The sequence below is a fragment of the Falco peregrinus genome, chromosome 3, assembly GCF_023634155.1.
Source record: "Falco peregrinus isolate bFalPer1 chromosome 3, bFalPer1.pri, whole genome shotgun sequence".
NCBI lineage: Eukaryota > Metazoa > Chordata > Aves > Falconiformes > Falconidae > Falco > Falco peregrinus.
In genome coordinates, this window is record NC_073723.1 from 21767277 (window position 1) to 21793523 (window position 26247).

Consider the following 26247-nt stretch of genomic DNA (forward strand, 5'->3'; position numbering starts at 1 on the left):
TGCTACAGCGACGGCGCGCCCGCGCCGCACCCCCTTCCGCCAGAACGGCGCCGCGCAGGCGCAGTCGGCCCCCGCCCCGCCTTGGCCCCGCCCCGCCTTGGCCCCGCCCCTTCACGGAGCGCGGTTACTCATCCGACCGTTCGTCACCCCCTTTGCCCCGCCCCTTCCCCCCGGCGCGGCAGGAGCGGGAGCATGCGCAGCCGGCCGGGTCCGGCGGGGCTCCCGCCTCCTGGCGGCCCGAGGCGCAGGCGCGGCGGGCGGCGGCGCAAAGCGGCGGGGGAAGGAGGGGGCAGTTTAACAGTAAACATCCTGCCGATTTGAACGGCTGGTTTGGGCGGCAGGAAGGGCTGCGGCCGCCATCTTGTTTGTTTGAGTGAGCGGCTCGGCTCGGCTGGGAGGAGCACAGCGGCTACCGAGCCCGGTCTCGCCAGCCGCCGCAGCAGCCTCCCCCCGCAGCGGACCAGGGTAAGGAGCGGCTGCAGCCGCGCTTGCTCCCGCCGGCCGCTGCCGCTGCCCGAAGGGGCACGGTGGGGCCGGCCGCAGCTTGGCTCTCGGGGCGCTGCCGGCCTACTCCGGCGCGGCTGCCGGCCCGCTGCGGCTGGGCACGGACGCGCCGGCTCTTCGGCCGGGCTCTGCCGGCGCGGGCGGTAGGAGAGGGTAGGCCGGCCTGGCGGCCTGGTGCGCGGCGCTCCCCGGGAGGGACAGGACGGCGGGGCCGCGGCCGAGGCGCCAGGGCGCAGGGCCGGGTGGCTGGGGGGCCGGGGCCGGGCTGGCGGCGGCCCGGGCAGAGCCCCGGGGCAGCGCGGCGTGGGGCCGGGGGTGCGCGCTGCGGGCGGTTTGCGAGCCCAGAGCGGTGACAGCCGCGGAGCCCGCTGACCTCCCCGCTCCCACGGGGGAGCCGGGTCACGGCGGAGCCCAGGGGACAACGTGTCGGGGTCTGGTAGCCGGAATAACCTAACAGATCCCCGCTGTGGGCTGGCAAAAGGGGCGGCGGGGCTGCTGCGGGCTGGGAGGGGAAGAGGAGCAAAGTTCCATCTGTCCGTCTTGTATTTTCAAATGTAATTTAACTTCTCACTTGAATAAAGCAGGCTTCTGAATGTTCTGGCAGTCTTCGCCGGTAGTATATGAACTATCTCTTGGTGCTGTGACTGTTGATCTGCAAATGAAAGACCCCTCTAAAAATGCATCTCTTTTGAAGAATTAAGACCTTACTCTAGCAGCTCCTGTGGACATCCATATAAATCTTGCTGTGGTTTTTAAGATTTCCCTCTGATCCTGAATGAAAAGCTTCTGTTAAATATAAAACAAGATGGTGTGCTTTTGCCAATAACAAAGGCAGTTTGGGGTCAATGTGTCTTATTGGTGTGACAGGGTTTCAGTGAATATGCCTTTTTCTTACATTTAGTCACATGAAAGAAAATACTGTAAATTTGGAGCAGTTATCATTCAGGCCCACATTGTGTGAACATGTGCAATAAGCATATGCTTTCATTAATCTCTTCTTCAATAAAACTTGGTACATCAAAAAATAGTGAAACAAACATCAAAGCATTACTAGGGCTAGGCTTGCATTTTATTTTGTAAAGGTTCATTTGTAAATATTTGACGTTCTGTGAAACTTGGAAACACAAAGCTCACTGGTCTGGTTTTAACTAGAGAGGAAGTAAGTGTCATGGGGGGGGGGGGGAATAAGAGGAGGAGCAAAAAGTTAGTGAGACCTGCAATAAACTCAAATTACCACACAATTCAATTAGTCTTGTCTTGCCACCAGGGTTGCTGATACCATGGGATTTCCCACAGAAATGAGACTAGTTGCCTCAGTTAATAAGTGAGTTTAACTTCTTTAAGGCAAAATGTTAAAGTTTTTTACATTTGGGCTGCTTGGGTGAAGAGTGTGGAGGAATAACTGCTGCAAAAGACAAAATAACATAAGGAATTCTATTCTCTCATTCAACTTACCTATGTTTAAGGAGAGTGTAATACATGGTTTCTGCAAAAAAACCTATGTGTGACTGTGAACTGAAATTTTGCAAAACATGTTGGGATAATCGAGATAGGGCTTAAAATTGAAGATTCTTTTCCACTGGATGAATGGATATTCTAAATCTATGGGTAAAGGCAGGACACCTGCTGAGGTTTAGGTATGAAAATGGAGTTGGGGAGTGGGGGGAATGGAACAGTGTTCATAGAATTCAGTAATCTCAAACCGTACAATAATTCTGAGTGATCTACCTTTTGAATCTGTAACTTTAGTGGGGCACTGGTTCTAGCAATTTGATTAGGTGTGTAGTGTATTGTAATTGAAGAAAAGTGAATGCAGTTTCTGTAAAGAAGTGGTATGTTTTCAGCAATTATAGACCTGGTAGTGCAACCTCAGATGTCAAATTTCAGAAAAAAATGTTGATGGGAAAACCACGACCTGCAGACAAGTGGAAAATAGTGTATGCATTTATCAAAAGTATGTCAAGTTAAACTAGTTCAATTTCATCTTTTCAGTAATTTATTTTGTGGACATATGAAATTGAGGTGACTTGTCACTGAACTTCAGTAAAGCTTCAAGTACCACAAAGGAATATATTAAAATTTAGAAAAATGCAGATTGACCAGAGAATTATAAAGGTGGTTGAAGGAAGGAGATGAAATGAGGTAGTGCTGAAAAGAGCCATTGAGCTGTAAGGAGTTATTAGTGGAGTTTGTGAAAACTGGCCCTGTGATGAATTATTTTTTTTTCATTGGCACCAGGTGTTCAGTGTGCTAATGAAACCTGCTGGTGACACATTAGTGCCTGCCTGCACGAGGAAAGTTTTAGACACGTGAGAAGGACTGTATAGTGAAGGATTATGAGTTAAAGTAGAAGAACTCAAAGTACTATTGCAGAGTCAGGGTAATTGTTCTGGACTTCTGAAGTCTGTCAGGGCCAGCTCAGACTGCAGCAGCTGCACAGGGTGAGCTCACCCGTCCCCACATCACCCAGGGCTGGCTTGGCTTAGCAAAACAGAAACGGGGACAGCACAGGAAGAAAGTGTGTGGGAAGGGGGAACCAACCAGCAGAGAGGTTGAAGGATAGCATAAGAACAAATTAATTAAAATGACTGATTAGTTTTTAAACTGTAGTATGGGAGTTGTCTGCTGAGCAGTGGATGATTTTGGTTCAGGAGTAGCCTTACAACAGGAACAAAAGTATCTGCCAATAAAACAAATAGAAGACTGAGCTTAACCTGTGAACTTGCATGTGTATACATAACCTGACCTAGCAGAGTAACAGGCAAGTGGATTTAATAGGCTAGAGTGAACCATGATCAAATTGAAATAAAGCGAATTTTATATCTTGTCAACTGTTAGTTCATTAAGCTTCTTTCTGAATGTCTTGAAGGATGGAACTCAAGCTATGTCAGAGTGCTTTTCAGAGGTTAGAGAGTTAGCCATTCTAAGATGCAGAAGGATTTTAAGACTTAATATTTGTGAATTGATGGTTAAGCTAAAGTTCATAGGTAGCATGTACCCGAATTTCTTGTTGCTTCTTTGGAGAGATTGGTTACCAGATACTCATACGAGAGAATGAAACAGACTGGTTCTGGATCAGACTCTGTGTACTATCTCTATTGTATTAGTTTCCTTCATGTGTTCGGTTACTTTGTGTATAGAATTACAGCTTTTTTTTACACTTTATAGAAAGAAAAATACCAAAACCAAGATTATGCAGCTGTCGAGGACCAATTTTGGCAGAAGAACCTGAGGACAATTCTGGCACATTGAAGTAAATTCTAAGTTAATTAAAATCCAATTTAAAGTTTTGTAAAAGCACAATTTGGCAAGATCAGGTTTTGGTCCCACCTTGCCTTGTGTGAGTACATAGTACTTTTGTTTCGGAGCAGTGCAAGCAAGACAGAAAAATGAGTAAGTTCTTAGAACAAATGTTTAAGGGACTGGTTCCTATCCAGTCAATTTCAGAAATTAACAGTTACATTTCACCGTACAAGCCTTTCAAGAGCCATCAGCTACTCTTTCTTTTGAGGATTCTTATGAGTTGCTTTTGCAGCCAACAACATATGTTTTACACGTCTGCATGAGCTCTGCCACTCCAAGAAACTCCTAGTTCCTTTAACATTGATCCCAATCTCAAATTATGCCAGAAAATCTATTTCTTCTCCTTTTATGCCACTGCATCAGCATGCTGCCCTATGAATTAAAGATCAGACAAAAAGCCTGGAATAAGGAAAAGAATGATCAGAAAAGAAGGAAAATAATCTGGAGAAAGTGAGAGCAACCATTGGGGCCTGCTTTGGGCAATTGTGCTGATGATCTAAACAACAGTAGCTGAACTGCTGCAGCTCAACTTTGTACCATTGCTGGTAACCCAGGTATTACCATACAAAGCAGAGCACCTCCTGGAATCTGGAAGTGACACATTGTGACCAGAAATTAGTGCTTCAAGGAATGAAGTTTTTGTTAATAATGGCTCAGCTTAAAACACACTTTAAAACTCTTTGTAGTCTGATTTTTCACTGTTTATTTCCATGTATTTCACTGTGGCAAGGCTTCATTAATGGATGAAGAGAAACAGATGACCTCTGTTAGAGGCTAGTTATTTTTCATTCATATTCACTCCAGAAGTTTTCAGTACCCTGCACATGTAATATAATCTCTTTAGTCTTACAAGCAAGTTATAGGTTTGATCCATAACTCCAGTATTGAGTGGTAGTCAAACCTAGAAAAAAGCACAAGTAACCTCTTACTGTTTCTGTGCCTTCCCTTGGTGCAGTGGTTTTCAGCCTCTGTTCTTTGATTTAATTGCTAACAAAGTATATGTTTTGAAACCCATTGTCTTATATTAAGTCACCTTATGGGGAGTACTTGGATTGTCTGTTATTTAAGACAGACATTCATAGTGTGTGTGTTTACAAAAAAAACCCAAAACAAACCAAAACCAAAATGAAAAAGTTCTGAAATCATTAACCTCGGTGTGATCCTGACACCTTAGTTTTTTAGTTTTTTTGGGAACCTTGCTTCCTCTTAGATATCTTGGATAGCTGTTTGTCTTACACTTGCATGCTGTCTGGGGTTTAAAGTGGTAAGTTGTTTGTCAGAGTTGTCCAGATAGTATGTTTCCATGTTTAACAGGAAATCTGTTTTCAGGGTTACAGTTAACTGTATGTCTGAAGTTCTGTGAAGCGTGTGCCACATATTTTAATTATTGTAAAACATTGCTGAATAATTGTGCCAAACTCCATGAATCAAAGTAGGATCTTTTGCAACAGTTGTTGGAAGTTCTTAGCAGAGTAATACAAGTGGTTTTGTTAACAGTATGTTTGTGTTTTCCCTTGTTCCTCATATGAAGCGGTACTTTACAGGCCTGCTGTTACCAAAGCACTCCACAGTTGTGGTAGCAACTCAAGATAGCAAAATGCTGTGCTGTGAAGTTATGTCTCTGCATATACAGAAATACTGAAGTCTTTGAAGAAGCACAAGGGATTGAATTGTCTGCTGACCTTTGAGACAGTGTGATGTCTTTAAAAAAATACTGGGGAGGGGGGAGTAGAATACCTTCCTTTAGATAATGTATTGATTAAGGGGACTTCCAAAATTGTTTTGTTGTGCTTCCTGGAAAAGCTTGCTCATGTCCGTCTTTGTGCAGTGCTGTCCTTAGCCCCCACACAATCTCAACAAATAAAAATGTCATGTTTTAGCTTTTATGATTAACATTTTGTTAATCTGCAGCTTTGTTATGACTCAAAGCTATTGGCTTCACTCCTAAGAGTAGTTTTAATCCTTTTAATCCCTATCCACTGTGTTAACTTGAGCTGAAGCTGAACGTGGCCTTTATTTCCCTTAAATCCTCTCCCCTGTGTTCGTTCTTGGTTATGAACAGAATCAGTGGCTAGTCTGTCATTAAGACAGATAAGCTTGATAATCAGTTCTCTTCTCCAAACAACTGTGTTCTCTAATGCAGCTGAAATTCAAAGCTTTCATCATCTTGCATGTTGAACAGTACCAATGAGTGGATAAGAGTATGGAATATGGTACCACTATGATGATAATTTTCCCTATCCTTTATATTCCTTCAAATCCCATTTATTAAAATCAAATAATAAGTTCAAAAAAACTAAGGAAAAAAAAGAATATTGGCCTTTACTTTTAGAGATCTATCCCTAGATCGACAGTTTTTCATTCGTTATCCAGGTATCTAGAGGTCAAGTGCTTCCACTGAACCAGTAATACCAGTGCTGCTTTTGCCCCTATACTTATTTTTCTAACAGTCGCAATTGTGCTCCTCCTTTTCTTCTTTTTATGAAGCATACTCTATAAATATCAATGGATGTGCCCTAGCTGCTTTGAAACTTGTTTTACCTACAAGTAAATTGATATGGTTTAGGAATTGGCTTCCTGAGAACCTGTCTCTGGCTATCATGTTTACCAATGCTTTGTGTTTCGCTGTCTTCCCTGTTTGCTTATAAGTTGGGTTGGCATGCATTTAGGAAACACTGGGTTTTTTTATGGCTAGAAACTGATGCTGCTCACACTGGCTCTGCCCAGGTTAAGCTGCCCTGCTTTTACTATTGGGTTGCTGTGCTTCCTCTGGCAGTTTTTCTATAGGCACAGAGGATGTAAAAACTGAAAAGCACTTGTTGCATCTCTCCTGTTCTCCTCTCATTTCTTTTTCCCTAGTTACATATATCGCTGAAGAAAAAGCTGTTTGTGGAGAATCTTACACCTGTTAAAAGCAAATTTTGTTTTTTCAAACTTGTAGTTGAGCTGAATCTTATGTTTACCTCATACATGAAATTGGCATGTTTAGATCATAAGATACATTGTTCTGCTTCCCCATGGTTTGATGTGTTGACATCTTATCAGCCCCGTGAGAAAGTTAGATAAACAGATAAAAGGAAATCTGTTTTTCTGGTAAAGGAGAAAGAAGAAGATTAAATCTTCAGGAAGTTTGGAATAATGCGGTCTATTTTCTTACCATTTTTATCAACACTTAAAAATTTTTATCAACATAAAAAAATATGAAGCATTACTAAGAGATTATGAAATGGAGAGCAGTCTGTTCAGAAATGAAGATGTAACTGAACTTTCTGTTTAAGAAAACACGGTGAGGTCCAAAAAGTTTAGGACTATGTCTTTTATAATGCTAAATGTTTTACTGAAACAGTGTAGAATATATACTGGTATAGTAGTAGCTACTGAATTAAGAGTAGAAAGAAATGGAAGTGGTAGAAAACTACCATGGACTGAAAACTGAGACACATTTGTTTACGTTATATGAGTTTGGTATCATTGCCATGAAGTGTAATATAGTCAGGATTTTTTTCTTGCAGGATGGTAGAGTGTTTTTAAACTATGTAAATGGTCATTGGTTGATGTTCTTCCTGCTTTGTATTTCCTCTGCAATAAATATATATGCTATTACATGGCCACTTCAGAGTGTTGGCTTCTTAAAAATTTTAAACAGTCTGACCTTATTAATTGAAAAGCAAACATGTGCTTTGCCTACTGTGGGTAAGGGATGTGTTTACAAGGATGTTCCTCATAACAAAAATTCTAGGAAAAAAATAAATGGCTTTCTCTTTACAGGTTTGCACTTTGTTTTAGACATCTGGGACCATGTTCTATGCCCACTTTGTCCTGAGCAAACGTGGGCCGCTAGCCAAAATCTGGCTGGCGGCCCACTGGGATAAGAAGCTAACCAAAGCGCACGTTTTTGAATGTAATCTGGAGAGCAGCGTGGAGAGTATCATTTCACCAAAGGTATCTATTTTACACTGATGGAAAGTTACTTTGTAATGAAGAGAAATTGTGTGTACAGGTGGTAGTTGCTATTTGGGTTGCTGAAACAAAATTCTTAATGTTGCTGTTCTAAGGGGTGGAAGGGTCTGTTCACATGTGAAGTACTCTGTTGCTGTTGACTCTTACTCTGAAGAGTATTTTCTTGTCAGTTTTGTAACGCTGAAATATCATGCAACTGAATTACTAAATGGTTTACTTCCTATAAATGAAGGACTTGTATCTTGATGTACCATGCATTGTTAGAAGCAAATGTCTGGAAGAGAGGAAGGCCCAGGTTTTCTAAGTAGGAACCTCAAAAGGCCTTATGATGACATTCAGTGCTGTTACTGGGAGCTGTAGAAATAATGCGTAAGATACTCTTGTTATGCTCGTGACCTAAGCTCAGCCTGTTTCTGCTAAGCTACAGCAAAAAGATCTGAAGTATCGTGGTAGCTTGTGATGTTACTGGTTACAGGAGGATCATTTTCCATATAATAAAAACACTGCGCTGTAGTATAAAAGCCTTGCTTTTGAAGCTTTTAGTTTCTGGTTTTCTGGGAAGCAAATAGACAGCCACAAAACTGAAAGAACATAACACTTCTGGATGGCTGTCATGAAACCAGAGGAAATTTTGAGGCACTTGGGTTTTTAAATGTTGTTTTTCCATCTACTTCTCATGAAAATGAGATTTTTTATTTAAGAACTAGTGGACTGATATGGTTGTGACTTTTGTCACTTAAAAGGTTTCTGAATGTCTTATAAGAAAAGTAACTATTTGAAAAAAGTATAAACAAAAAATGTGTAGTAGAATCACAGTGATATTTACTATTCCAGAAGTTATTTGCTTCAGTGTCAGCTCTGGAAGCATTTAGAAAGAAAATGATGGTGTTCATGGACTCGCTAATGAGCTGCAGCATTCTTTTAGAAAAAGGAGAGATAGATAGCCACTCTTTCATATATTTGTAACATTATTTGTAACATTTGTAACATTAGAAAGACATTGTATATAATATTTTGAGTTCTTTTAAGGTTTAATGGTAAACCCTGTATGGCTTAATCTTTCTGAGAGACAGTTATTCCATGTAGCCTCCAAACCAAGTCTCATGCTCTTTCAGACTAAACTACTTAAGAAGAGTCCTCCCCTGGAATTTTTTTTATTAGTTCTCTATTCCCACAGCAGATGCTCAATTACATAGCAAAGCCAGTGAGGTTAACAAGGAAAGGAATTTAAACTTGTTTTAATGTGGCAGTGTTGTTTATGGACACTCCACATCTTCCACTGTTTCTCTCTGATTTTCTCCTGAACTGTAGGACAGATGGTGGAGAAGTAACAAAGAACAGTTTTTAACAATATTTTACTTAACAAAGTTGTAATAAATGACTGTCCAAATTTTTTTATTTTTCACTTTTTTCCACATTTAAAGTAACAAAGATGTCAGAAGATGATGTGGTAAAATGGGTTTGGTCTTGTCACGTGGTTTTTAGGTTTTTTAACTAGACAGAGCAGTGTTTGGGAATTCCTGGAGTGAGCTGCTACTAATTTACTGATATTTGCAGGTCATACATAAATATTATGTAGAGCGTTGTTTTGAACTGTATACTTTGCATCCTTTATGTCTTCAGTTTTCTGCTAATTTTTATACTTGTTTTAGATATTTGATGTTACTGAAAAACTTATACAAAGCTGACTGAAATTTCATTAAAGGGAAAAAAATAGGCTACATCTAATTCACTGATTGTTCCATTTGTTTATAGGTGAAGATGGCACTTCGAACCTCAGGACACCTCTTACTAGGTGTTGTTAGAATCTACCACAGGAAAGCAAAATATCTTCTTGCAGACTGTAATGAGGCTTTCATTAAGATTAAGATGGCTTTTCGTCCAGGTATCTGTCTTTAAGCACTCTCTGAAAAGTTACATAGTTACATAATGATATTTATTAAGAAGGTGTATAGTTCTACCTTCTTATTTCTGCAGAAGAATTACATAAAGTTACGCAGGTTTATAGGAGAAGTTATTTTCTTTGGCCGAGCTTCAGGCTGGCTATGTAACTGAGTTGTATGCTGGAAAACAACTTCTAATTGAATTCTGAATGAAAACATTTCTTATTCAGTGCTGATTCTGTAAAATCTCAATTATTGTTTTGGCTGTTGGTGGTGTATGATATTAAATGGAAATATGCTGTGTGTTTTTTACCTTCTGTCACAAGTCTGAAAAGGGCCAGTTACATTTACTGAATAGAAGCACAGAAGGGAGCTTTTTCTCATCAAGGGTAAAGTTTGCTTTGCCATGAGTTACGAAAAAGTATAGAAGTAAGCTGGGTTTTTTTACCACTTTCACATTCTAGTTTCTGGAAATAATGTGAACTGTATGTGCACAGCAAAGATATTTTCCCATTTTATGTGTGACACTCAACTTCCCTCTGTGTTGTTGCTTACTCTTAAGATTTTTTCCATGAACATAGGGAGCCATATTAATAACCAAGATTACTTTCCATCCAGCAATTACTTGGCTTACACACAGTTGATAGTTTTCTTTAATTCTGGCCTGGGAGGCTTATTTCCCGCTGGAGTGTGGCTGTGGCAGTGATGCTGCTGGATGCTCACAGCTGCTGAATCATATTCTACCTTTTTAAGTTTATGAGTGTAATAGATTTAAAAGCTGAACTTAATAAAGACTTCCTTTGAAAGGCAACTCTTGAAACCCAGTTGCAACAGTAAATTTGAGAAAAGTTAAGGTAGGTAATGCCTTTATCTTCACTTCCTGATCTTCATGTCATGATTCAGGCTTTGAACTTTATGTAGCTTTCAGTGGCAATTTATTGACTTGCCAGTTTTTTGTTTACTATTGCATTTAACTGCCTCAGGTGATGAGAACACATAAATTTGTCTAATTTCACAAGGCAATCCTCTGTTTTCCCAGTTTTCTCACTCCCAACAGAGCACATGCAGAAGGTGAAATGCCTTAAAACAAGTTCTACAAAAAGCATTATGCTGACCTGAAACAAACTGAGAACAAAGACAGGGGCCTCAGCTTACTAGCTTTGTGGCTTAGGCATTGTCTTGATCCTTTCTGCTCTGAGAATCATTTACATGTTTTATTTTAAGCAGCCAACAGGTTAAAATATTGGATAGCCCTGAAAGAATGGACTAGGTTTCTTCATTACTAGCCAAGTACCAAGATGAGTAAACTGCAGACTCGTGCTGGTTCCTGGTCTCTCCAGACAGTGGCTCTTTGAGTATCCATTGCGGAGGGGAACACAGTGGGCAGAGTGTTTCTGGAGTATCTGTACCTCAGAATTGCCCGTGTTGTGTGGGTCAGAAGACAGAACATAGAGCTCAAGTCTTCTGCAAGTTACAGAAGGAATTGAACCTGCATTTCCCATGCACTTTCAAGTGTCCTGACCTCTGAACCTTTGCATAGGAGAGAGGCACCAACTGCTGGCTCAGTTTTTATGTGATGCCTAATCTGATAGTCATGCTCTGAGAATGCCCACTGAATACCAGATTAAGCATCTCAGGATGATACAAAAAGGTATGTACGTGGTTTAGTTAATCCAGCTCTTTTAAATGCAGAAGCCTAAGAGTTTGTGCGGCCCGAGTACAGTCAGTACTGTGCTGGGACTTTCAGAGCTAATTGAACTGACTAAATGACCAGTTGCAAAGTAGTGGTGCCACTTCTTTACCCAAAACCAGGCTACTTTGTGGCCACTGGTTTACCCAAACCAAAATGTAGGACTAAACTGGCTTATCTGGAGCATCATGATAGAATGGTTATGTAGCAGGTACCTGCGGAGTGTTGTGATGACATACAGTGCGTGTGTTAGCACAATGTAGAGCTGTGCAGCTATGCAAACATTATGAAGTGATTCGAGACTTCCACAGTTACATGAAATAGTACAAGGGCTTGAGGGTCTATTTTGAATTTAGACTGAATCTCAATACTAACATTATCTAAGGTTTCTTCATAGGTGTCTAGCATCTGTTCAATTCAGCATTTTAAAGACTCTGCTGGTGCAGGGGGAACAATGCTGAAGGCACAGGGAAAAATGCTGTCCTTGTAAGGAATGGGAACTCATGTCTGACTGTTCTTCTCTGCAGGGGTTGTCGATTTGCCTGAGGAAAACAGAGAGGCTGCTTACAATGCTATTACCTTACCTGAGGAATTTCATGATTTTGACCAACCACTTCCTGATCTAGAGTAAGTTTGGTTTGGTTGGGTTTTTTTTATTTCCATGTAAATGATGCTTGTTTTTAGTTGAGGAGAAGCTGGTTCTAAACAGCAAACTCATAGATGAATTAAAAAAAAAAAAAGTCTTTAGGCAGCTTGTATTCTTAAGTCTTTTAATATACCAAGCAAATATGCAATCATCTTTGTATTGAATTTAAGTTCATAGTAGTATGTAATTTTAACCAAAGTTAAAGATGCCCTTACAGAAGCTTTTGAAAAGCTCAAGGTAGTTGTTATCGTTTTAATTTTTCTTCTATGCAAGGCAGTCTATATCACATGTTCGCAGGTTAGGCAAGATTAGTTGCATAGAAGTGTCCTTGTTGACCTTCTGTAGTGGCAGGTACAATTCTTCAAACTTTTTAATACTACTGGGTTACTTGTTTACTTGTTATTATGTTTACAACTTGAATAGTTCTTGGTCTTTAAAGAATTGATGTTACCCTTTTGGATTATTCATAATGGAATTTCTGTGATACAGTTTGCTTTACTGAGTGTTCTATTTGGTTTATTTTTTGAATTAGAGTATATACTAATCTGAAACTTCGTAAAAATTTTGTACTCAAAGAAGCATACCGTAACAGGCCACAAAGAGTCTTAACTTGATACTGTTACTAAATACGGAATCACAGAATGGTTTGGGTTTGAAGCAACCTTAAAGATCACCTAGTTCCAACACCTTTGCTGTGGGCAGGGGCACCTTCCAATAGACCAGGTTGCTCAGAGCCCCATCCAGCCTGGCCTTGAACACTTCCAGGGATGGGGCATCCACAGCTGCTCTGGGCAACCTGTGCCAGTGCCTCACCATTCTCACAGTAAAGAATATCTATGTTTCGCAGAAGCTTACACAATTTGGATGATAGGTTTTAACCATGAATGGTCTTACTGTATTTTGTATTCACCATCAGCTTTTTCATAAATTGATGTGTATAGTGTACTTTTTAGGAACCAATTTCACATTTATCTAAGCAGGCTTTATCTGTTGTTAATTTTTTTTAATGGAGATTTTTTTTAATAATTGCCTTCTGTTTGTTTAAGTGATATTGATGTGGCCCAGCAGTTCAGTTTGAACCAGAGTAGAGTGGAAGAAATTACAATGAGAGAAGAAGTAGGCAACATCAGTATCCTCCAGGATAATGACTTTGGTAAAAAAAATCTTGTGTATTATTATGTGTTGCTAAGCTAGTTTGGTAACTGTAAAGTTATGGTTTTGCAATTACTACAGAATTCCCACTAAATACAAAACAAATTAGATCAAACATGCTGTGTCTCCATACATTTAGTTTTTAGTTTGTACATTACAGTTTTACCAAAAAAACGGTCCTCTAAGCTTCAGCAAGCTTCTAGCTGCCTATATAAAGCTGAAGAATATTCAGTCAGGTTAATTAGTGAAGTACTATGTCAATTATTGTATTCACACCATGTTCTGAAAATTTAAGTCAGCCATGCTTTAATCGTAGGCTTGTTTTCAGTCAAACTGTTAGATTTCTAAAGCTGAAGCAGTCAGTGGTGACTAGTTCACATCTTTCCAGTATCTTGTCAATAACAGTGTTCTAAGATCTGAATCAAAGCCCAAAGACAGTTGTATTTGAATATCTAGTTTCCAGAGTATAATAATGTAATCCGTAATTTAGTAACCTTTTTCAAAGGATAATCTAGGTATTGGTGGTGTTGATTTGGTATTGATTTGCTCTCTGTACATGAAGGCCAGTCTCAAGGCATATTTCCTTGATTTCAGTGCAGCTAAAATTTAGTAGTAGGATCTTGCTAAAATCAATTCAAATAAGTATAATAAAATGCTTTGAAGAGGAGATGGTTATTTTTATAATGGTTTGAACTGTATTTTCACCATGAAGTTTGTCTTACATTTGGGCTTTTGTTGATTGATTAGCTAGGTCTCTTGCATCTTGGTTCTGCAGGGTTTATCGCTGTGAAATCATATTCTTGCAGGTGACTTTGGGATGGATGATCGTGAGATGATGAGAGAAGGTAGTGCATTTGAGGATGACATGCTAGTGAGCACCAGTGCTTCCAATCTCTTACTGGAACCTGAACAGAGCACCAGTCACCTCAATGAGAAGTCTAATCACCTGGAATATGAAGACCAATACAAAGATGATAATTTTGGAGAAGGAAATGATGGTGGAATATTGGGTATGTTTGAGAAATTTGGGTTTTCTTTGTCCTACCTTCTGCCTCAATAACTAGTTCTTGGGAAGACAGGTTTCTTCTTTTGTTGCCAGCATCTCTCTCTTAAGTTACGCTTTCAGCAATGGAATTCTGATTTATGAGTGCTATAGCAACACAGATGATGTGTAGCATGTTAAGCATTGGCATATTTCAAGTGAAGTAAAATTAAATCATCCAGAGCCTTTTCCATTTTATATGTAATGTTCTTTAAGAAAAATCAACATGCAACTCTTCTTGTTCTTTGACTCCTTCCAAGGGTTTAATTAATATGTTGAGAATTTCATTGAGTGCTTCTCTGTGAGGTACTCGAAACCTAGTAAGATCAAGTATGTGTCAAGTGTATTGCAATTAAGGTTATCTGTAAGCTCAAAATTTGAGCCAAAATGCGCCTTGGAAAAGCACTGCTGATTGCTTTTGTGTCAGCATTGAAAATATAGGTTTCCCTAACCTTTGCATTATCTTTATCTGAGTTGTCATAAATTTGTACATCTTCATAAATTCATCTATGCTTGTTTCATGCAAAACTGATTCTTTTATGTGGTTCTTTCAGATGACAAACTTCTCAGCAATAATGATGGTGGTATTTTTGATGACCCACCTGCACTCTCCGAAAGTGGAGTAATGATGCCAGAGCAACCTCCCCACGATGATATGGATGATGATGATAATGTATCAAGTGAGTATGATCTAGGGCTAGATCTAGAATTACTTGTTTTCAGCTAATTTAATTGAGATTCTAATTCCTTAAAAGCACGTTGAGCTCCAAAGTATGAAATATGGTAAACCACTTTAAGGTGTGGAGGAGGGGATGGGAAGGGTAGCACAGTTTCGTAATGTTTTGACATAGCATGTGGTACTTTTTCTTAATTGGCAGTGGGTGGACCAGACAGCCCAGACTCGGTAGATCCAGTTGAACCGTTACCAACTATGACTGATCAGACAACGCTTGTTCCCAATGAAGAGGAAGCTTTTGCTCTGGAGCCTATTGACATAACAGGTGAGTAGGCTATTTGGGAGTATTTTACTTCAGTCATCAGAGACCACCTTAGCTTGTTGGAGTGGAAATGAGTATCTAGCCCTGCTGCTGACTCTACTTCTCAGCTGGAAGAGAAACCAAGGACCAAGTGCTGAATTCCTTTTATTCTAACTGTAGCCTTCCAGTACTTTCCAGGTAGATCTCTTACATTAATGGTCCTGAAGGATACTAGTTTGTAGTTTCTGCAGTTAGTATGTATAGCAGCATGATACTGTAGCTTTTGATAAACATGCTAGTTAAAAATAAGGGTTGGAATAGACCATATCATGTCTTAAATTCTAATACAGTATCTAGTGCAGTACAGTTCTTGATACACTATGTTTGATGGCCAGGAGTGACAGTTTATGTGGAGATGAGTGCTCCTCTAGAGATTCATAGCTTTAATGAACAACTGAATTCAGGAGATGCATCTTTGTATTTGAAGTTCTGCCAAATAGTGAAATTCCTTGTCTTTTTCTTTCATGCAAGACACTTTATTATTTTAACTGGTACTGTATTTGGCTCGTTCTAAACAGATCCCTGCTTTATTTCAAAAAACAACAACCTGAGATCTGTAAAAAATGTAGTTTGTCCTGTGTTTTCAGACTGACCTCCAGGCCCTGACTTACTGCTCGGCCAATTAAAAAGCCCTAGCGCTGCCCTCTGGTGGCAAGCTGGCAACTGAGGTCCTAGCTGATCAGCTGGGACCAGCAAAGACTGCGTTTGCCAGAGTTTCAGGGTCTGCTGCAGAGGGCCAACCTGTAAGCAATTTACAGTAAAGTCATTCTAGAGCAGAATGAGAGGTACAGGTAAGATAACCACCCGCATTAACACTGCCAAAGCTCAGATAGGGATTAGGGGGAAAAACTTGATGTGGTATTTTGACTCTTGTCAGAGGGACCTTACATCTCTCAGGGGTTTGCAGCTGAAAAACACCAGTCTGGCAAGCAAGCCATGAGGGAGGGAGGTGTGTGCAGCTGAGGACATTGAGGCTTAGGTAAATTCAGTAGAACTACAAGAATACGTAAGAAGAACTTGTAGGTTATGGGACAGCGTTCATAGTGTTTGACCTTTCATAGTGCTTATGGCTTTTCATTCCTTCTCCCAAAGCTAACGTTGCCTTAGATTCTTGAGGCAGCTTCATACATGGGCAAGTAAGACCTATAAAGAAGCTGCAGGATTCTTCTACAGTGTGATACCTGTTTGAGCTAACATTCTTTACTTGCTAAAAATCTCAACAGTCAAGGAAACCAAAGCAAAGAGGAAGAGAAAGCTGATTGTGGACAGTGTGAAAGAACTGGATAGCAAGACTATTCGAGCTCAATTAAGTGACTACTCTGATATTGTTACTACTTTGGACTTGGCACCTCCTACTAAGAAACTGATGATGTGGAAAGAAACTGGTGGAGTTGAAAAGCTTTTCTCTCTGCCTGCACAGCCTTTGTGGAATAACAGGCTACTGAAGGTAATGTTTTTGTGCAGGTTCATTTCTAAATGGACTATATTCAGGATTGTGCCTCCTATATAGTAAACCTCAGCATATGAATAACGATACAGGGATGGCAGTATTCATCATTTAAAAAACCCACCTCACTAAATCAACTAAGATAAATATTTTAAGCATTGGTGTTATCGGTTACAGAAATAAATGATTTTTTAAAAAATGTTACTACTGTTGGAGAGGAGCTTAAAAACTGGGAAAGGAAGATGGCCTGTAATTACTTAATCTGAAATTAAATTAAGGACACTGAGAACTACAATAGTGAATAATGTAACTTTTCCCCTGTAGCTCTTTACTCGTTGTCTTACACCTCTGGTACCAGAAGACCTAAGAAAGAGGAGGAAAGGTGGAGAAGCTGACAACCTTGATGAGTTCCTTAAAGATTTTGAAAACCCAGAGGTTCCCAGAGAGGAGCAGCAACAACAGCAGCAACAGCAGCAACGAGATGTTATTGGTTTGTGTCTTGTCAAAGATGCTCTGCTTTTCCTCAGCTTATTTTTCTCTTTTGTTTGTGCTTTATATTAAGTCACTAAAGATTATGAATGAAGCAAAGGGCTTTGTAATGGTTATTTAGCTTGCTATACAGTTTATGACTTAAAACAGCTTTTTTTTCCTGGAAGTAGAAGACACTTAGAGGTTCAGTTTGATCCAGTGGATTAAGTGGGTATTGGATCCGGTTGTATACACATCTGTACCAGTTTTCTTTAAGTCACTGCAAAATCTATGCAGGCTGTTAAGAGTGCTTAATTCAAAATTAAGAGCAGATTTGACTTAGTAATGGAATTTGAAAATGTACCAAAGTAATTAAAACTGGGTTTGTTCTGGAATATAGATGAACCTATTCTGGAAGAACCAAGTCGTTTACAAGAGTCGATGATGGAAGGCAGCAGAACCAACCTGGATGAATCTGTTATGCCACCTCCACCACCTCAGACAGGTGTTAAACGCAAACTGCAGCAAGTAGAACCAGAGCCAGTGTTACCTGTGAGTAAGATTTTGTTTGCGGGTTTTTTTGTTTTGGGAATGAGAGATGGGTAGTGTCTTTTGAGCAGGAAGTGATGCCGATCTGAGGCACTAGCTTTCTGTGGTATGAGATACGCTGGAGTAATGTCAGAGTCTTTGTCCCTGTGTAACCTTTATGGTGTTTTTCTTAAGTGGAAAGCTTACGGAAACATTGAAAATGCAGGTAGGATAAAGAAATAACACTGTTTCCTCCTGAAAAGAAGTTTTCAAGAAGTGTATTGCTTACAAAGTTATCAAGTTCTCCTGCTTGGCAAGTGTGTAAGGACAGCTTTCGCTGACAAAGGAAGGATTGTGCTAGCTGCACAAACTTGCTTTTTAAGATAGTGTTCCAGGGTTAAGGGTTCAAAATAAAACTTTGGTCTTCAGGAAGGATTTCCTAGTTGAGTTATGAGTGGACTTGGAAACCAGCTCACCTCTACCTCTTCTGTAAAAGCCGTGATGCAGCGTGAAAGGAAACTGTATTTTTGAAGGGGAGAGGAAATGGGCAAAATGAAAAGTGTATTATTTTTGCGAATGCTTACCTGGTGAGAACAGTCCTGGTTTATGCTTTCTCGTATTTATGCATTTTTTTAACGCCACTTCTCAGATGTTTCTGGGCTAACAGGTTGTTTGCTGTAGAATGAGACTGTTAGAAGGGTGGCAGCTGGTGCTCCTCTTGGCCATGTCATTTGGTGAAACTAGCATTGACAGACTGTGCTGAAGTTAATGCTGTTGATGTGTGTTGGGAATTCTTTGATCACACCAGCCAGATCAGGCCTCTAGCAACATCCTTGTAGCGATACCTGCTGTATGACTCTAAACCAGAAATTACTTTGAGCTTTTTTAGGGTGTGTGTATAAACAGTTCCAGGTGTCAGGGTAACTTTACTGGTAGACACTTAACTGTGTATAGATGCAGGGGGAGAATACTATATATTGATTTTATTAAAAATGATTACATAAATCCTGTTAAACTGCTTTTCTGGGTTTTCCTTTTTATATAAATATCATCTGAGTGATACTTGAACACCAAAGTCACTCATACGTTTTTTTGAAGCTTTACAAAGTACCTACATTTTAATTCCTTCGTGTTTGTATTGCAAAGAACATAATTTTGATATTTTGAAGATGTCTTGTTCCAGTGAGTTAAAGTGTGTTCATATAGCACAGCATCTGGTTATGTGGGATTTTAAAGTTGCATGTGTGGATCCAAGAAATGAGATCAGTTGTTAGGATGGTGGACTAAGTGGAGCTGTTGGAAAACCTTTTTCCTTTATAGTCGTATTTGTAATTTCTGGTTTGAGTAGAATCTAAAGGATTAAAAATAGATGTATGGACAGCAAAACAAAACACATTGCTTTTCATTTTTCAAAAATTAAAAATTCTGGCAAGTGGCTAAGATTTAGAGGCTTAGATTTTGTGAAACTGATTTGTAGCATTAGTGTTACTGTAAAAGCACTGATAAAATTACGCTGTTGGTTTAACTGTATTGTGTACTCTTAAAGCATCAACCATCACAACAGCTGGAAATACCACCTGTAGAAATGCCTCCAGAGGAGCCTCAAAACATTTGCCAGCTAATACCAGAGCTAGAACTTCTGCCAGAAAAAGAGAAGGAGAAAGAAAAGGAGAAAGAGGAAGAGGAAGAAGAGGAGGTAAGAACTCTATGTAGAAATGGTTTATGTGTTCCCCAGCACTATTTGACTGTAGATTCATTAAATGGCATATGAAAAAAATATTCGGTCCTTACTTGGGAAAGTAGAACCTTTGGAAATGTAGATTGTAAAATAACAAGTTAATATTAATTATATTATTGCATTTAATAATGTAATGTATTATATATGTACGTAATTATAATAAATAGTATAAATACATTCTGCTTTGAATTAGAGAGTTCTCCTGTTCTTACACGTGGTTGGATCAAACCACTATATATGTATGCCTTATACAAGAAGGTTTCACCTTCATTTTATGGTTCCATTTTAAATAGCTCATGCCACTTAATAGGAGTATATTCTGGTAAGAAAACCATCCATGTCCTAAAATATGATAAGTTGTTTCTTAGCTACGATATTTAATATTCTGGGGATATAAAATCAAACTTCATTGATTCTTTTTATTTTATACCCAAAATGCATAGTCGTTGGGTTTTTTAAAACACTTATTGCTGGAAAAAGTGTATCTGGACATGTGAAGTACGGGTTTTCTGCACTGTTTGAGGTTCTTGAGTTAAGACCGGAAACAAAGCAGATATTGCTTGCATGTGTCTCTTTTGTGGTCATTTTTTAAAATTGCTGATATGAAATAAGTTCTTATTTCAAAAGCCGTATGTAACACATCTTCCATAAACATTGCTCTGTGTAGGTGAACGCCCCATAGGACATGGGGAGCTGAGTTGCTACAGCCAGCCTTTGCGGCTTTTAGCATCAACCTGTTTTCCTTTTCAATGGTTCTGTTCCCGTAGTGAAATGAGAACACGGCTGTGTTTATCAGTGTTTACGAAATAAAAGCATTGTTGAGCCCGTGGTCAGTACTAGCAATCCAGGATTAAACTGAAGTGTCTCTTCTCATTCAGCTGTTGTGACTGAACTTCTTTGTTTTACTAATTGTCAGCACAGCATTTTGAGGTATAATCATAGCAGTAGGCAACCTTACTATGGTGCATCAGCTTACATGTGTATCTTCCTCTGTCCCATTTCCTCCTTTCCCAGATGTGTCCTGTGACTCAAGTTGTCCAAACCTGGCTTGATGAAAAGAAAAAATTCTAGTGATATCTAGAAATAACTTTTTAATTTCATGACTCAGTGGATGAAAATATTATTTTGTAAATGCGTGAATTTTGGCTGCTTGCAGGAAGAAGACGGCACAGGGGGTGATCAGGATCAAGAAGAAAGGAGATGGAACAAGAGGACTCAACAAATGCTTCATGGACTTCAGGTACATGTGATGATTTCCTTTCTCTTAAAGTAGCTTGTGAGTGTGCTCACCAACACTTTTGACCTGAGTTAAAAGGTTAAGAAAGAGTTTTCATTGCAGTAGATGTTACGGACTTAAAATACCAGTTGTGTCTTGGAGAAGAAGAAAAAATATGCTTGTGATTGATTAAACCATAATATAATTGTCATTTTTTCCCAAAGAACGTCTCAAGGTGATTTTTTTTTCACCTAATATGTTTATCAACCTTTGTGTCCACACTTGGATGTGCAAGTACGACTCCGAGAAATTCAAATTTTAAAATAATTGGGTTTTATTGTGTTTTTAATGAAACCTTAGCACCTCTGACTTTGTGCTCTGTGACCCTAGGCAAACCCCATCAAGGTCTAGGGATAAAACCATTTTACAGGATGTTTACTCCTGGCTAGGCTAGTTTGAAAACTTCCATGCTATGGTAAGCTGAATCAATAACTGCAGGAATCTGACCTTGGCTGAAGGTTCAGCATTACTTTTGAGTATGTGGCTGCAGTCTGCAGACAGATAATCTTTGTAGGATGGGTTCTTGCTTGCTAGAACTGAAGAGCTTTTTTCTGATAATTGAACACCCCTAGTATACACTTGAACTTAAGCGTAAACTGCTGTTTGCGTTTAGGTCTTTCTATATGTTCTTGGACTACCTTGCCTTTCAGTCTAGTTTGTGGTTCTGTCCTGGTTTCGGCTGGGATAGAGTTAATTTTCTTCTTGGTAACTGGTACAGTGCTGTATTTTGGATTTGGTATGAGAATAATGTTGATAACACACTGATGTGTTAATTGTGGCTAAGTAGTGCTTAACTCTAAATCAAGGACTTTTCAGTTCCCCATGCTCTGCCCGCGAGGAGGTGCACAAGAAGGCTGGGGGGAGCAGAGCCAGGACAGTTGACCCGAACTAGCCAAAGGGATATCCCACACCGTAGAACGCCATGCTCAGTATATAAACTGGGGGGACTTGTCTGGGGCTGCCAGTTGCTGCTGGGGGACTTGGCTGGGCATCGGTCAGTGGGTGGTGAGCAACTGGATTGGGCATCGCTTGGGTGTTGGGAGGTTTTTTTTTTCCCCTTTGGGTTTTATTCCTCTTTTTATCTCCTTTTCATTACAATAGTTGTTGTTATGTTTTATTTCAGTTATTAAATTGTTCTTATTTCAACCCATGAGTTTTACCTTTTTCCCATTCTCTCCCTTATCCACTGCAGGAGGGAGGGGGGAGTGAGCGAGCAGCTGCTTGGTACTTAGTTGTTGGTTGGGTTTAAATCACAACAGGTTCCTACCTACCCCTTTGTTCCCTGAAACATTTTGGCAACTCCTGAGATTCTCCTGTCACTGAAGTGTTTCGGTTCCATCTCTCTAGGCTGTTTTTGTTTGCCAAAGTTGTCCTCACTTTTTTATGAAATTGATAGGCTCCATCTTTGCTGATAAAAGCTCATTGTCGTTACTGTATCTCTGACCTTCCAGTATAGTGGATTGCCAGGCGGTGGGGGTGTGTGCTGCTGAGTTTTCAGTAACCTGACATTTAGCAGTATTTTGTATTCTATTAAGTTTCTCTAAAGTATAATCTAATCAAGCAAAAGCTTTACACTTCTGGACAATGTTACTAGAGTTATACTGTAAGAATTACTTGCTTACATCTCTAAACAGTGAAACCTTAATTTTAAACTCCTAAATAGCCTTTATGACACTTAAATACACTTGCACGTAGTTCAGATTACGCTGTAAACTAGTATGATTTAAGTTAGTTCTTTTGCAGACCTGCAAGAATTCTGCTAGTTTAAAAGTGAGATTGTTTTAAACTGTTGTTGCAGTTTAACCTTGGTAATCAGCTAAGCCCCACACAGCTGCTTGCTCACTACCCCTGGGTGGAATGGCAGAAAGAATCAGAAGAGTAAAAGCAAGAAAACTCATGGGTTGAGATAAGGACAGTTTGATAAGTAAAGCAAAAGCCATGTGCTCAAGCAAAGCAAAATAAGGAATTCATTCATTGCTTCCCAGCAGCAGGCAAACATTTAGCCATTTCTAGGAAAGCAGGACTTGGGTACATGTAATGGTTACTTGGGAAGAGAAATACCCCGAATGCACACACCCCCCCTCTTTCTTTCCCTCAGCTTTTATTGCTGAGCATGATGTCATATGGTATGGAATATTCCTTTGGTCAGTTGGGGTCAGCTGTCCTGGCTGACAACTTGTCCCCTCCCAACTTGTGTACCCCCCAGCCTGCTTGCTCCAAAACAAAAACATTTTTTCCTGTCCAAAACATAGAACTGTATGAGCTGCTGTTAAGAATCAACTGTCCCAGCCCAAATCAGTACAACTGTCGCTTAAAAGTTATTTTTAAAGTATACAGATGTTTAGTTGGTAATGTTGTGTAATGTTTTCCTTGCTGAATGTTTCATCACAATTTCTGAAAAGAACTTCAGAGTTCTCTTTGGACCATGTCTAAGTTTTGGGGTTTTTTTTTCCAATTCTTTCTTCCATGTGCCCAAAGGAGCATCACACTGGATGGCTGAAACATTAAGTCAGTAATGAGATTTGAACTTAAGATCTGTTTAATATAAAGTAATTTTGTTTGGCCAGCCTCATATCTTTTCATCTAGTAGGTATTCCAGAGCAGACGGTTCTGTTTTAAATTGAAGACGTCAGTTGTTGTTCTAGCCAGCAAACAGATGTATTTTCCTGATATTTCTTTTTTTTATATTCTGGCCAAGACTTTGAAAAAATGTAAGCGATTTTTGGTACTTAGTTTCAGACAAACGGAAGAGTTTTAGAAATAAAAAGGCTCTCATCTTGAGAAAATTATGCATCTTTTAAAGAACCTTAGCTCTTGAAATTTTGTTTTAAACAAAAGATCATGATTATTTTTGGAATTATTTTTATTTTGAGAAATAAACCAGGTTTGGTTTTTTTAATTCCTGTTTAAAAATAGTTGTCCTGTAGTCAAAAAAGAGTGGCTAGCTACTGGTGCAGAAATAAAGTCTTGTGCTATACTACGGTGTTTCTGAAATAAGTTAAAGACTGATATTTTTCACACATCTCTGGGAAGCCTACTTGGTTGCACTTAGATAAGATCCTTATAGAAATTTTGATGTACATACTGTAATGTCCCCGTGCAACGTAGAGTCCTTCCCAATCCCTCAGTGCCCTTGGGGTGACAACAAACAGAATTCTTGTTGGTATGTAGTTCTCTAATTTGTGGTATCAATGTTTGTGTTTTTCAGAGAGCTCTCGCTAAAACTGGAGCAGAATCTATCAGTTTGCTTGAGCTGTGCAGAAATACAAATAGAAAACAAGCAGCTGCAAAATTCTACAGTTTCCTGGTACTTAAAAAGCAGCAAGCTATAGAGCTGACACAGGAGGAGCCTTACAGTGACATCATTGCAACACCTGGTCCCAGATTTCATATTATTTGAATGGTTAGATACAGCAGAGCTAGTGTTTGTTTCACTAGTGCGTACGTGTATTGCCCCATCTGTAGGGCCCACAAGACCATTGCAGAAAGTTTAGATTTTATTGTCTGTATAAAGTCCTTGGTTTTCTTTTGGGGTTATTTTGGTTTTTGTATTTTCCACTTTCCACTTAAATTTTTAGTGAAACTGCTGGGGTGGGTGGCTTGAGTTCCAACTGCAGAAACCAGACAGCTCAAGGACCCAGGTAAAGATTGTTTTAACAGCTCAGAGCAATGTGTGCAATATTGGTGCATGTAATGTTGAGTATCAATGAAAACGTCTTACGATAATTTGCCTAGTTGATGCAATAGTGATATTTTTAACCTATACAGGTAAAACCTGAACGGCCAACCTTTTGTCTGATTAAAAACTTTGCCAAACTCGTCTAAGATGTTCGGTCTGCTTCTCATAGTAGTGGGTTTTTTTCCCCTTCTCTAGATCTTTGTGCATACCGTGGGTCTCTTAAAGCTGCCAATATGAAAGGTAGTGCCTGATATGTCAGCTTGCTTTGTCACTGCATTTTTGCAGTCAGATTTTTGTAGCCCTTGATGCTAAGGGGAAACGGGTGTCTGTGGAAAGCACTTCCTCTACGTGATACTGTTGCATACATGAAAGGACAGAACACGTGTTAAGCATTTTAGACGAAACATTCCTTTTCACTTATCACCTCATTATGGTCCACTACTGATAATGGCTAATTACTGTTAATAAGCGTCAAATAAAGACTCTAGTAATTTCATTTAAACCTTTTAAGATATCAAAGTGCTTTAGGTTTGTTAGAGCTGTATATAAACTCCAGACTTTTTAAAACAGACTTCTAGATTGTAAATTATCTGATTTTTATTAAGCAGGCATATGAAGATAAGATTAAGAGAAGCTGGACAGATTACCTTTGTAAAGATGCTAAATTCAGATACCACCTGTACCGAATGGGCAACAAACTTGAATAAACAGTGCAAACGGGCACAGTTCCACTTAATTGTGTAGTGTTTTAATGGCTCTTTGGATATATTTATGGTTTTCGTATCAGTTTTTCCAATAATGCACACTCCTGTGTTCAAAACATTTTCTCAGTTTTGTAAAAAAGTCCCACTTGATTTTACTTACAAAGAATGAAGCTTTACTGTTAGACTAGGTAGCACCAGAAATCATGTGAATATGTTGATTATGGAAACCTGTCTTAACTTTTTTTTAGGGCAAAATTATTCACACTGAAGGTTCTGGTTTTAATGTTGGCACTTTTGTGAAATAATTTTGGGACTCTGAAATTTAAGTGTATACTCAACTGTAAAATTATGTGAATGTTTAAAAAAAATCGGAGACTACATGATGACCATGTTTTAATAATCCTTGAAAAACTTAATTGTATAAAGTTACTGCAGCTTTATTTTCAACATGATGTGCCTGTAAAACCATGATTTTCCCCTTTGTAAAAAGAGACATTGTAGATAACTTGAATGTTTAATTATAGAAAAGGTCATTAGTTTCTTGTTACACATTTTTAGTCTGTTTTTGTTGCTTTTCAAGGTTAATATTCTTGAAAATAGTTGATGCTGTTATGTATAACTTTTCTAATAAAAGTTGTGTTATAAGCTGTTACGGTACTAGTTAGGTGTCTTGTTTAAATACCTTTTATTTTTGCAGTAGGGACCTGGTTTTTACAGGTTGGTTGTTGGTTTGGGTATTAGGAGTGGAAGTGTAACGACTTAGGTCTTTGAGAGATTTAAAGCTTGAATATGTAAATGGATTGCTTGCCATTAGGAAGGAGAGTTATTTTACTGGCCCTACTGTGGTTTTGTTCAAGCGTTCTATGCTAGGAATGTCTGTGTGGAAAATAAGGGGAGACGGTCTATCAAATGGGATTCATCTCCATGCCAGTCCCTTCTGAATGCCGGAACGTACCCAGCTGGAATTCTTTTAGCTCTGCTGTTCCCTTGCTTCTAGAATTCCTTTTCCGTGTGGGTATGTCGGTGCTTCTGAAGCTATGTGTTCCTGGTAGATCCAGACATTTGGATCCAAGCCTACAGAAGCAGTGAATCTCCTAGGGAGTCAGGCGGGGTACCTGCAGAGCTGCTGCAGAGTCCGGGGTAATGAATTCTGTTTGACGTGGGCTGTCTCTGGAAGCTGAAGAACCAGC

At 39.4% G+C, this 26247-nt stretch overlaps 1 protein-coding gene across 3 annotated transcripts; it reads left to right on the plus strand.

Annotated features, from left to right (window-relative positions):
• Window positions 1-287: 287 nt before the first annotated feature.
• RAD21 (RAD21 cohesin complex component) lies at window positions 288-25709 on the plus strand. 3 transcript variants are annotated; one of them, XM_055799482.1, is made up of 15 exons: window positions 300-465; window positions 3673-3757; window positions 7576-7749; window positions 9523-9652; window positions 11868-11967; window positions 13033-13139; window positions 13945-14148; window positions 14735-14860; window positions 15059-15181; window positions 16441-16664; window positions 16989-17154; window positions 17533-17684; window positions 19207-19356; window positions 20555-20638; window positions 23883-25709. In XM_055799482.1, exons 3-15 carry the CDS (start codon window positions 7606-7608, stop codon window positions 24072-24074), a joined length of 1902 nt encoding a protein of 633 aa, XP_055655457.1. In that variant the 5' UTR covers window positions 300-465; window positions 3673-3757; window positions 7576-7605; the 3' UTR covers window positions 24075-25709. The 3 variants fall into 3 exon arrangements, with proteins under 3 accessions (XP_055655456.1, XP_055655457.1, XP_027647896.1); XM_055799481.1 differs by lacking the exon at window positions 3673-3757 and having other exon boundaries at window positions 288-465; XM_027792095.2 differs by lacking the exons at window positions 300-465; window positions 3673-3757; window positions 7576-7749; window positions 9523-9652 and adding an exon at window positions 9690-11301.
• Window positions 25710-26247: the final 538 nt, after the last annotated feature.